Source organism: Chiloscyllium plagiosum, chromosome 8 (assembly GCF_004010195.1).
Source record: "Chiloscyllium plagiosum isolate BGI_BamShark_2017 chromosome 8, ASM401019v2, whole genome shotgun sequence".
Classification (NCBI taxonomy): domain Eukaryota; kingdom Metazoa; phylum Chordata; class Chondrichthyes; order Orectolobiformes; family Hemiscylliidae; genus Chiloscyllium; species Chiloscyllium plagiosum.
The window spans coordinates 100206000-100218670 of record NC_057717.1 but is presented as its reverse complement, the minus strand read 5'-3'; the positions used below and the strand labels follow the sequence as shown (position 1 = coordinate 100218670).

At 44.8% G+C, this 12671-nt stretch overlaps 1 protein-coding gene across 3 annotated transcripts in view; it reads right to left on the bottom strand.

Moving 5' to 3' along the window:
• Window positions 1–12671, bottom strand: part of best2 (bestrophin 2) — a 33565-nt gene that overhangs the window by 5194 nt on the left and 15700 nt on the right. For 2 of the 3 annotated variants that reach the window (XM_043694899.1, XM_043694900.1), the window contains exons 6-10: window positions 12449–12603; window positions 7658–7735; window positions 6438–6590; window positions 3145–3225; window positions 1039–1229 (exon numbers count right to left, since the gene is read on the bottom strand). In XM_043694899.1, the coding sequence (XP_043550834.1) occupies window positions 1039–1229; window positions 3145–3225; window positions 6438–6590; window positions 7658–7735; window positions 12449–12603 (658 nt within the window). The remainder of the gene's footprint in view (window positions 1–1038; window positions 1230–3144; window positions 3226–6437; window positions 6591–7657; window positions 7736–12448; window positions 12604–12671) is intronic. The other variant, XM_043694901.1, reaches the window with a different exon arrangement.

Here is a 12671-nt window from a genome sequence, read left to right as displayed (position 1 = left end):
CATCATTTCTCCCTCCAATTCTATTTTGATTCAGTCCCTACCCTCCCCTTCACTGTTTTGATCACACAGCACTGCCCTTTGATGTGAAGGGCAGTGTTTGTCACTGGCCACCCGGGTGTTTTCCTATCTTCCTGGTGGTGGAAATTGAATAAAGATTCGTGCACTTTGTCTTTCACTGTGTCTCACACCTGCACACACACACCATGGGTGCTGGGGATAAAATAAGCACTACCGCACTTAGGTGGTAGTGTGGGGGTTTAAAAAAAAAAGAAATAAAATGATTTTTCTAAGTGCTAAAATCTACTTTTGTCGAGGGTGGAATAAAAACATTGCTGAGGAACACGTCCTTCTTCCTGACGGAATGGATTATACTCACTGCTATGGAACACCCAATCTGACCCTCTGTTTTCGAAAGAACGCTCATATTTACAAAGTTCTTTTCAGACCACAGACTATTGAGCAGCAGTACGGGCAAATACAGAGTCATGATGTGGAGGAGCTGGTGTTGGACTGGAGTGGACAAAGTTAAAAATCACACAACACGAGGTTATAGTCCAACAGGTTTATACGGAAGCAGTAGCTTTCGGAGCGATGCTCCAAATACAGAGTGCAAGCTCCTCTTATTTATCCCTGGGCATGTACCATCACCAAGTCCACACTGTACAAGTATGACCTTTCTCACCTCAGTCAGATCAAGGACATTAAATTTCACCTCTCACCCTCTGATGTTAAAGCTGTCCCCAAAAAGGAGGTGGGGATATCAACTCAAATTTGAAGGTGCATTCCCTACGCAGCAACAACAACCACACCTTGTGGGTAGTAAGTGCTTTGGGAAAAGACTGAGGTCACGAAAGGTGCTATTTAAATGCAAGTCTCAATGTGTGTTACCCAGAAATATTTCTGCACTTTCTTTTATGCTTTAAATGGAGCAACAGCTTGATCTAAGTGAACACACAGGGGAGCATAGTTTGGTTGTTCTTTTACCACACACCATTATCCTGCCTGGTCGAGCAACGTTGTAAAGTGATAGCAACTCACGTCATGTCAAAGGTGGAGCCCTGGAAGGATGGTTTCTGCAGCACAAACACGGTGGCAGCAGTGTACGGGGGGCGAGGGTTGGATTCGTTCCAATACCGATCCTTTTCCATTAAGGGCAAATCCTGATACATGTCATCGACCGCCATCATTGACACCTGAATGCAACAGTCACAACTACAGTCAATGCAACCCTGCAAAAAAGGGACAGCCAACTCAACAAGAGTAACTCAGTCAAGGAGTGTTTAGGAGAGACTTTGGGAAGGGGGGAGGGGAAATGGAGGGGTGGGGGAAGAGGAGATACAGTCAAAAGTGATTTTGCTTCCCCCCCCCCCGCTCACCCATCATCACCCCTCCAGGCTTCTTGCCTCCTCCTCTGACTGTGAACCCATGCTGAAGTATAGCCCCATGGTAAACTCTCAGTACCTTACAAAACATGGTCATTCACAGTGCAAGATAGGGTGTTTGATTTTCAGTTCATGGGCTGTCATTTGACCAACCATTTATTGTCTATCAGGAATTAAATGTTAGTCTGGAGTCACATGTAGGCCAGGCTAGGTAAGGATTTCCTTCTCAATAAGACATTAGCAACCCAGACAGGTTTTGACATCACTGTCACCATCTCTTCATTTCTGTTAAATTTGATTTTCACCATCTGCTACAGTAGGATTTTAACCCCGGTCCCCAGTCTGGATCACAAGAGCAGTAGCGTGACCATCACACCATCTGGAGAGGACTTGGGGACACCCGTACCCACCAACCCCACCGTCCCGTGGCTGAACACTTCAACTCCCCCTCCCACTCCGTCAAGAACATGCAGGTCCTGGGCCTCCTCCACCGCCAAACCATTATCATCTGACGCCTGGGGGAGAAACGCCTCATATTCCACTTTGGGACCCTGCAACCACACGGGACCAATGTGGATTTTAACAGCCTCCTCATTTCCCCACCCCCCACATTATCACAGTCCCAAGCCTCCAACTCAGCACTGCCCTCCAGACCCGTCCATCACCCCCCCGACCTATCACCTTCTCCCTCACTTTCATCCACCTATCACTTTCCCAGCTACCTTCCCCCAACCCCACCCTCCTCCCATTTATCTCTCAGACCTGACTCACAAGCCTCATTCCTGATGAAGGGCTTATGCCAAAATATCAATTCTCCTGCTCCCTGGATGCTGCTTGACCTGCTGTGCTTTTCCAGCGCTACACTCTCAACCCCCGCCACACCATCTGTTAACCAGTCGGTTGACCTGTTGAAAGGTGGAGACTGCAGATGCTGGAGGTTAGAGTCAAAAGGTGCGGTGCTGGTAAAGCACAGCCGGTCAGGCAGCATCCGAGGAGTAGGAGACTCAATGTTTCAAGCAGGAATGTGGGGGGGGCCACAAGGGGACTGAGAGATAAATGGAAGGGGGTGTGGGCTGGAGGGAAGGTAGCTGGGAGTACATTGGTAGGTGAAGGTGGGGTGTGATGGTGATAGGTCAAAGTGAAGAGTAGAGGGATAGGTGGGAAGGAAGATGGACAAGTCATGAGGATGGTGCCGAGTTGGAGGTTGGATCTGGGCTAAGGTGGGAGGAGGGGAGATGAGGAAACTGGTGAAATCGACATTGATCCCATGTGGTTAGAGGGTCCCAAGGCAGAAGATGAGGCATTCTTCCTCCAGGTGGCTAAGATTTGGGGTGGAGGAGGCCCAGGACTTGCATGTCCTTGGTGGAGTGGGAGAGGGAGTTGAAGTGTTTGGCCATAAGATGGTGGGGTTGATTGATGAGTGTGTCTGAAACGTTCCACAAGTTGGACTGAGGTAGACTGAGAGAATCCAAAACAGAGTCTGTTGCCACCCTAGCTGACAATCCAGACTTGGAACCCTGCCTCATATAACTTCCCAGCCCAAACATACAAGTCCAATTTGAACCTGCCTGAGCTGGGCTTGGTATAAAGCGCAGATCAACCACAGAAACTCTCAACATGCGTAACTTGAAATACTAATAGAAACAGCTGACCACGGAAGCTCTGATATCTTGTTGAGGCCCATCATAAGTGAAAGCAGCTGAGGTACTACCCCCTCTGTCCCAGTGCCGCCCAAAGGTGCTCTATGTGCAATAGTCATTACCTGAAAGTTCCGATCGATCAAACGATTTGTTTCAAAGTCATCGTCATCTTCTCCAAAGGGATTTATTAGTTGTTCTGCTACCTGTAATCAGACACAGCAACGTCAGTCCTCCAGACAGTCCTTATCTTGGCCCACAGCTTGTAGCGTTCACTGAGTCAACCTCAAGAAGAGAAATGGGACACATTTGGAAAGGGTGCTGCGGTATTTAGTTTGTGTACTTTCACACAGTGGGTTCCTAAGTGGGCAAATCTGGATGAAAGTGCCAGATTCCGAAATCCCAAGGTATCAACATCACAACGAGCGAAAAGGGGCAGCCAAGTCCATCCTGGATTAACCATTAGGTGACACACATTGCTGTTGAGATGTGGGAAATCAATGACTTCTAAGGTTTCCCCCTCAATAACGAGAACTGGAGGTGTGGTACCTTTCTGAAGAAGGACCAGTGGATGACTTTGCTCTCTCTGATGTTAGTGAGAGACGAACCCCATCATACGTATCGTTGAAGAGATTCAAAGCCACAGCTGAGCAGTAATTGATTGTAAAGTGTGGATTGTGCCGGAGGGTCTGCTCCCAGTCTGTTGCTAAAATTTCCTATCAATTCGGCACTCAGTCGTGACCCCTTGTGGGAGCTGGTCAGAAATGAGTTCCACAACCAGGCTGAAGGAGAGAATGAAGAGAGTTGGCAGCGGGGAAACATTCTAGAGGTATCTGATGGTCTCAGTGCAAGCTGACGTTGATGGGGAATAGGAACTTGCCACAAACATGTAGCGCCTCATCAACAGGCAGCAACACAGTCAGAAACCGAGAACGCGGAAGGGGAGAAAGCAGAACCCTGGCTTGAGAACCAGACTCCTTCAGGACAAAACTTGTCCTCTCTGTGCAGAGGGCACCCAGATTGTGAAGCCAACCGGGCATATCCTTGTTTCGAGACAAGGATGATGCAGGACAGCAGGAAAGAATGACTGAGTGTCTCAGTTTTGAGATCCTGGGAGAAAATGTTTTAAGACGAGAGGACAGTGTGGTGAGTGACGAGGTGAAGAGATATGTCAGAGTCGACCATTCAGTCCCTTGTGTGAGCCTGTTTCTCCATTCTAAATCATGGCTGCTCTTTTAACACAACACCAATTTCTCCACACTATCCCCAAACTCCGTTGTTGTCTTTAATATCTAGAAATCTATCAATCTCTGGCTTGACTGAACCTCCAGGGTAGGGCAAAGAATTACCAACCTCTGGGAGAAGAAATATCTCCACATCTCCATCATGAATGGCCCACCCCTTATTCCAAGAGAGTGCCCCAGTCTGGGAAAATAGCCTTTCTGCATTTACTGCTGAAAATGTGTTGCTGGAAAAGCGCAGCAGGTCAGGCAGCATCCAAGGAACGGGAGAATCGACGTTTCAGGCATAAGCCCTTCTTCAGGAATCGGGCTTATGCCCGAAACGTCGATTCTCCTGCTCCTTGGATGCTGCCTGACCTGCTGCGCTTTTCCAGCAACACATTTTCAGCTCTGATCTCCAGCATCTGCAGTCCTCACTTTCTCCTTTCTGCATTTACTGTCAAGCCCCCTAAGAACCCTGTATATTTCAATAAGGTCTCCTCTTAATTTTAATGAGTACGGGCCCAATCTCTCCTCACAAAACAAAATCCCTCTATACCCAGGATCAACCTAGCAAACCTCTGGACAGCCTCCAATGCCAATTTATTTTTCCTCCAATAGGAGGACCAATACAGTTCACCAACGCTGTTCAGGTGTGGTCTGATTAGTATCTTGTATAGTTTAAGTAAGATTTCTTCTAGAACATAAAAAGTAGGAGTGGGAATAGGCCATTCAGCACCGTGACCTTACTCTGCTATTCCATCGAGGCTCATCTCATCTCAGCCTCAATCTATTTCCCTACCTGTTCATACCCATTGCTAATTAAAAGTCTGTCCAACTGCTCCTCAAGTTGATTCAGTGTCCTGTTTTCCTCTGTACTCTGGAGTACTGAGCTCCAGAGTCTCCATTGAGTGAGTTATGACAGTGTAGGACAATGTGAATATCCCAGGCTTGGACATCGAGCGTGCAGAAAGAGATCTGGAACATTGCAAGGATAGGAAATATTTTAATCAAAGCTTTTCATCTTGCACTCTGATTGATAGAGGTGTTGCCATGGAGAAAGCACCAATTAATTAAGTACAGTCTGCAGTGTGGCACATTTAGAATCAGACAGCACGGAAACAGACCCTTCGGTCCAACCCGTCCATGCTAACCAAGTTTCCCAAACTAAACTAGTCCCACTTGCCTGATTTGACCCATATCCCCCTAAACCGTGTATCTATTCAAATATCTTTTAAATGTTGTCAATGGACCTGCATCTACCACTACTGCTGACAGTTTATTCCACATACAAACCACCCTCTATGTGAAAACAGTTCCCCTCAAGTTCCTTTTAAATCTTCCTCCTCTCACTTTAAAAATATGATCTTTGGTTTTGAACTCCCCCACCCTGGGAAAAAGATCTTTGCTGTTTGCCATATTTTTACCCCTCATAATTTTATAAACCTCTATATGGTCTTTGTCTCCTGCACTCCAGTGAAAGAAGTCCCAGCCTATCCAACTTCTCTTTATAACTCAAACCCTCCAGTCCCAGCAACATCCTGATAAATCTTTTCTGAACACTCTCTAATTTAATAATATTCTTCCTATAGCAGGGTGACCAGAACTGGACACAGTACTCCAAAAGTGGCCTCACTTATGAGCTGTACAATCTCAACATGACATCCCAGCTCCTATACTCAATGTTCTGAGCAATGAAGGCAAGCATGCTAAATGCCTTCTGAACTACCCTGTCTACCTGTAACACCACTTTCAAAGAACTATGTAGCTGAACCCCTGCATATATTACTGCACAGGACCCTAGCCGTTGTAGACAGAAAAGGACATTTATAGGTATTACACCCATTTCAACACAACAAAATAGGTGACAGCTAGTCACTAATTCACTGTTTATGCCTTCACCAACGTCAATCTGCCTAGTTTAAAACTGAAATAAAGTTATTTATCAATCATTTACGCCTCTACCTGTCAGAATCCACTTGCAACCAATCAACACTCTCCTCTCAAGCAGTGTAAGTGTTGGTTTTCCTCTCAAATTGATATTCTTGCAAAGTGTCCTGATGTGTGCAAGATGAAAAACTTCAACAAAATGTGTCTTTTTTTCAGTGATGCCCAAGACTTGGTAGAGTTGGATTCTCATTCAATAAAAGGTACAGACAATCACAGTCTCCGCACCTTCCTCCTGTCATTGATCTTACCTTCAGCCAACCAGCGTAGAAGAAAAACTGAAGCAGGGTGAATACAGGGACGTACAAGTCAATGTCGTGACCTGCGTAGCCTTGGGCAGGGTCAAGAAACTGCCGTCCAATCAGGCAGGTCATGAAGAAACTGTACACTGCGATTGTAACAACCTGTACAGAGAGAGAGAAGAGAATGGGGGAGAGCATATGCAAGGTAACAGTATGGAGTATTTCTACCTAAGTTTCAGGCAACAAAAGAACATCAGGTGCCAGAATGTCATCCATGCTGCTCCAAAACTACGTCATTATCTGGGCCATCTCTCCCTCCTGAAAGGGAGGAGCATGCCCTACCCCATGCTCAACACCTGACAACAGTGCAACTGGGAGGGAGTAAAATCGACACGTGTAAAAACCCTATCTCACCATCACAGGTCACATCATAGATATATTTAATCACCTCTTCAGTCATACCTCTGGTGAGGTTTGAACTCAGTCCTCTGGCCCAGAGGTAGGGACGATACCTCCGCACCACAAGAATCCTGGTCTAATCATGTCTCCTATGAATGTTGATACTTGGCACACTGCCAGCACTCCCTCACTGCAGGGACATCTAGAAAGGCTGTGGTAATATCACCAGGCTGGTAACTCAAAGACACAGGTTACGGCTCTGGAGTGATACAGAGTGATGCTAACTGTGTGGGTTCAATTCCTGCACTGGCTGAGGTTACCTTGAAGGACTCAACCTCTCACCTCCTTCCACTTAAACCACCACCAGCCATCCCTCTCTAACAAGAGTGCTGCCTACATTTTGGTAGGACTATGGTTACCTTTTAGTGGAGGGACGATACCACTACACCATATTCAAACCTGAACCTGTCCTGATCGTCGATTTTCCTGCTCCTCGGACGCTGCCTGACCTGCTGTGCTTTTCCAGCACCACTCTAATCTTGATTCTAATCTCCAGCATATGCAGTACCCAGCCTGTCCTGATCTGTCAATATACACTTCCAACACTAGCCACTAGATGGGGATTAAGAGCCATCATCACCTTATGAACCATGAGCAGACTCCAACATCACTGCTGGTACCCTGACTGATGTCCATGAATTCAGCAGTGGAGTCAAAGCAGTCAAGATGCTGAGCACCTGTATAGGAAGGTTCAGCTATTTGTTGCAAAGGAAAAGCTCCTCACTGAGTGTGCAACGGTTAATAACATTTAATACAATTTAAGCCATTACCTGTGTGTACACCAGTGGGATACTGATCCAGTCATAGTGAAACAGAAGACTGCACTTGGCTCTAAAGGTATTCAGTTCCTGAATGTTAGAAAGAAATAGATAAAGAGGGAACAGAAGGTACAATATTAAAATCAATCTCTAATAATTTTTCTCTCAGTATGACAAGAGTGTAACACAGGAAGAGGGGATAATAAGTGAAATTAAGTTACACAGAAACAAGTGCAGCATCAGTAACACACGGCAATGCCCAGGAACAGGATTGGAGTGAAAACAATACGGTTTGGTTCGGATACTGAAGAAGGGCTTATGCCCAAAATGTCGATTCTCCTGCTCCTTTGATGCTGCCTGACCTGCTGCGCTTTTCCAGCAACACATTTTTAAGCTTTGGTTCGAATACTTCAACAATTTAAAACAAAAACCTGATTGCAGCCATTATTTTTGAGTTTCACAATATTTTTCACTGGATCTCCTGCAGCATTGCTCGTTTGACCGCTTGGAGCTCGGTGAACGTTTAGCTACGGTTAATCCACCCTGCTCCTGAAGTCCTTGGGGGAGTGGATACGGCTTTGCAGCCAACAAGAATTTAAATTTATATAGTACCTTTAACATCGCAAAGGTTCCAAGTGCTTCAAAACAAAAAGTCACCAGACAAAAAATCTGACACTGAGCCACAGATCGACCAGAATGATATCCAGTGTCCAGGGATTATGTAAAGAAGAGTGATTTTAAAAAGTAAGGTTATGTTCTCTAGAATTTGGAAGGCTAAGGGAAAATTTACCCAAAGTTTCCAAGGCATTAAAGGGAACAGATAGGGTACACAGAGAGAGGCTGGTTTTACTAGTTTGGTCTCTAATCACGTGGTTTGATGCCACATTATTAATTTGGGATCTTTACAGATTGCTCAAAGAGAAGACAAAATCAAGGACAGTCTTTAGCCTTGCACATCAAAGTAACGCTATTTATTATACATTAAAACCAATTACTGGTATACAAGGTGGTACCTGACTTATAAACGCAGGGATTAGTTCCAGCACAATCTCCCAGCTCTTACAGTCAATCAGAAAGGTGCAGGCTCGAAGGGCTGAATGGCCTACTCCTGCACCTATTGTCTATTGTCTAAAGGCAAGTATTTTCACCATGCTTTCTCCACCATCTTATACACCTTGTTTGAACACCCACCCTCTGTTGCTGTCCATTCCTCAGTATCCTCCAATGCATTACGTTTCAATTCTGCTTGTTAGCCTTCCCAAAATGTATTACCTCACACTTTGAAAATCCTCCATGATCTCTGCACTTTTTATAGACAGCAGAAGATTCATTGTGTGGAAAATAATTGGTACTTTTGGAATGTCTGGTTCAGTGAAACTCTGCAATTAAAGAGACATAAACAATTCCTCCCTCCCCTCTCCAGACACCGTTTTCTCTTGAGTTGCTGGGGTCTTGTCTTGCCTTATTTGACCACAGACGTCTCACCATCAGCTTAGTCCCATCTTCATGCCTCTCTCACATTACACAGTCTGAGCATCATTAAATGGTTATAGCATAAAAAGAAGGCATTCAGCTCAGCATGTTTGTGACAGCTCTTTTATGAGTCCCAGTCCTCCACCTTTCCTCTTACTGGATGAACATAGGTGTGTTCCAACTCGGAGCTGGTCATTCAGTCCCTCCAATCAGCCCTGCCAGTCAGTATAATTCTGGCTGATCATATCTTCAACTCCACATTCTCCACCTACAGCTCTGATAACCAAGACCCATTGGTCGACTTTTAACTGCCCTCTGGGCAATTAGGAAAGGGCAATAAATGCTGGCCTAGCCAGTGATGCCCATGTTCCACAATTAAATTTTTAAAAAACTCTGGTTAATTATCATGGTTCAGTGACTAGGAAACATGTCAGGATTAATTCGTTGAACTGGGAAACATAACTCAATTCTCAGGAGGCTATTTGATTCAGTATGCTCCCTAAAACAATTACCAATTCATCCCTTCTCTCACAGCTCCGTAAATTCTTCATCTCCAAGTTTATCCAAAGAGCTGAACTTGTTTCCATCATCTTTTCAAGAACTGCATTCCAGATCATCGCAACTCACTCCGTAAAACAGTTTCTCACCATATCCCTACTTTTCTTGCCAATTTTCTTAAACGATGTTCTTCAAACTACAACCCTCCTGCCATTGGGAACAGTTTATTTTTACTTACACAGTCAAAACTCTTCATACCTTTACACATCTTTCCTTTACCTTCTCTGCTCCTAGGGGAAGGATTCCACTTTACTATCCGAAGTCCCTCATCCCCAGTGGTATTTATGTACATTTTTTCTGTACCCCCCCCCCCGCCAAAGAGTAGTGACCAGACTTAGGGTAACGCTCCATTTGATAACTTATAAAGATCTAGCAAAAGTTCTTAGTTTTTTCACTATCTGCTTCTATTTATAAAGGTTGCATTCAAAGAAAAACTTAATCAACGTGACCTTCAAAGATGTGACTAAATTTTGATGAGAAATCACTCATAAGTAAATCATTCATTGAAGTACACCCTACTCTAATTTGCAATGTCTCACTGCTCTCCCGGTCTACAGAGTTATGTTACTCTTTCGGAGCCTAAATGCCAATGTTAAAATTTCCCTAATATTGGCAACTCTAAAATGATAGCTTCTTCACCTGTTCACACTTTGGTGAACAGCCTAATTTTAAATTTATGTCAAACAGAGCTTCCTGATTTAGATTGTACATTCATCTGCTACTCTTGCATCTAATCACACTTTACCTCAAACTGCATCTGCCAATCTTCTGCCTGTATATTCATCTATGCTGTAGTCTTCTTGACTCACTCTCTCAAGCCCTATCTTAATAACGGAAGGACTTTCAACAGCTTCCTTTGTTGAGAACTTTTGGTTTAATTTACCTCACCCGGAGGAAACCCATGCAGACACGTGGAGAACATGCAAACTCCATACAGACAGTGGCCTGAGGGGGGGAAATCGAACCCAGGTCCCTAGCCCTATGAGCTACTGAGCTACCATGTTACCCCAATGATTACCTCTCACTCTTCTAAAAGCTAATGGATAAAGGATCAGCAATGAGGTGACAAAAACTGTACACTGTATTCATGATGTGGCTTCGCTAAGGACCCCATACAGCTGGATGCCAAGTATCCTTTATTGTGTATTCCATTCCCCTTGCATTAAGTGATAGAATTCCATTTTGTGTAACCCTGCAAATTGAAACTCAAGATCAGGAGCTGGAACCCTGACTGAATACATTTTCCACTGCAACCCAAGTCTGACTGTAGTAGTCTAACACATAAAGAACAATTAAACCCAATACCTATCACTAAGTTATCCAATATTTAAGCTGTTATACTCCAGAAAGCCAAGTGGTGAAGGTAGAACTGGAGCCAATCTTTATGCACTTCAATAAGAGCGTATGGGTCACGACATTGTGTGTAGGAGTTGGGACGTCATGTTGCGGCTGTACAGGACACTGGTTTAGGCCACTTTTGGAATACTGCGTTCAATTCTGGTCTCCCCGCTATAGGAAAGATGTTGTTAAACTTGAAAGAATTCAGAAAAGATTCACAGGATATTGCCAGGGTTGGAGGGTTTGAGCTATCGGGAGAGGTTGAATAAACTGGGGCTGTTTTCCCTGGAGCATCAGAGGCAGAGAGGTGACCTTACAGAGGTAATTAAAATCATAAGGGGCATGGATAGGGTAAATAAGGTCTTTCTTCCCAGGGTAGGGGAGTCCAAAACTTGAAGGTATAGATTTAAGATGAGGGAGAACCTTTTCACGTAGAGGTCTGTGTATGGAATGAGCTGCCAGAGGAAGTGGTGGAGGCTAGTACAATTATAACATTTAAAACGCATCTGGATGGGTAGATGAATAGAAAGGGTTTAGAAGGATATGGGCCAAATGCTGGCAAATGGGACTAGACCAGTTTCAGATAGTTAGTTATCACAGATGAGTTGGACCAAAGGGTGTGTTTCTGTGCTGTATGACTCGATGAATCTATTTACAGATATACATATCACAAACACGGCTCATGAAGCACTGCTGTGAATCATTGGTGTTCATGGAAGGAACAATATAAATGCGAATCTTTGTAGGCACCGAGACTTCATTAAGGGCACATGTTGCATCCAGGAACAAGGTCTCAGCAATGAAAAGCCTTTACCATCTCTCCCTATAATGTGGAGACAATGTAATTTGTATCTTCAACCTATTTGAATGGTGAAAGATTTGGATTAGATTCCCTACAGTGTGGAAACAGGCCCTTCGGCCCCACTTCCCCTCTGACTAACGCACTTAACACTATGAGCAATTTAGCAAGGACATGAGAACGTAACCTGACCTGCACATCTTTGGACTGTGGGAGGAAACCGGAGCACCCGGAGGAAATCCACGCAGACTCAGGGAGAATATGCAAACTCCACACAGACAATCGCCCGAGGCTGGAATCGAACCTAGGTCCCTGGTGCTGTGAGGCCACAGTGCTAACCACTGAGCCACCATGCCGCCCCATAGGATGAGTGATCCAAAATGGGAGGGGTCTGGGATAGCTCTGACATATGACACTCAGTGGCCCTTGTTCAAAATGATCATTCAAAAATCTCTGCACAAGAACAAAGCTCCCTCAGAGTGAGACTGAACATCGCCAACATGGATACAGCACAGAAAGAGGCTATTTGGCCTCTCACTAGACACCAAAACTACAGAAAAGAGGATGGAAACCGGGAAGAATGGTGTGGGCCACCCTCAACCCACCATGATTCAGTGGCATTCAAAACTCAATACCTCCATTAACAGCTTGAGGGCATTGTCATCTCTAATCCGGCCTTCCTTACGTCCCTTCGCTGCCAGGTTTGTAAACCAGACGCACGGAATCCAGTACTTGTTATAGGGAGAGTGAAGACTTTCATATTTCTTTCGCTCATCTCTGGTCATAAACCCTGCAAAGGAAACAGGTTACATTTCAACAATCCAAGCGGCAATAGCTTGAATACTTCGGACAAGAACT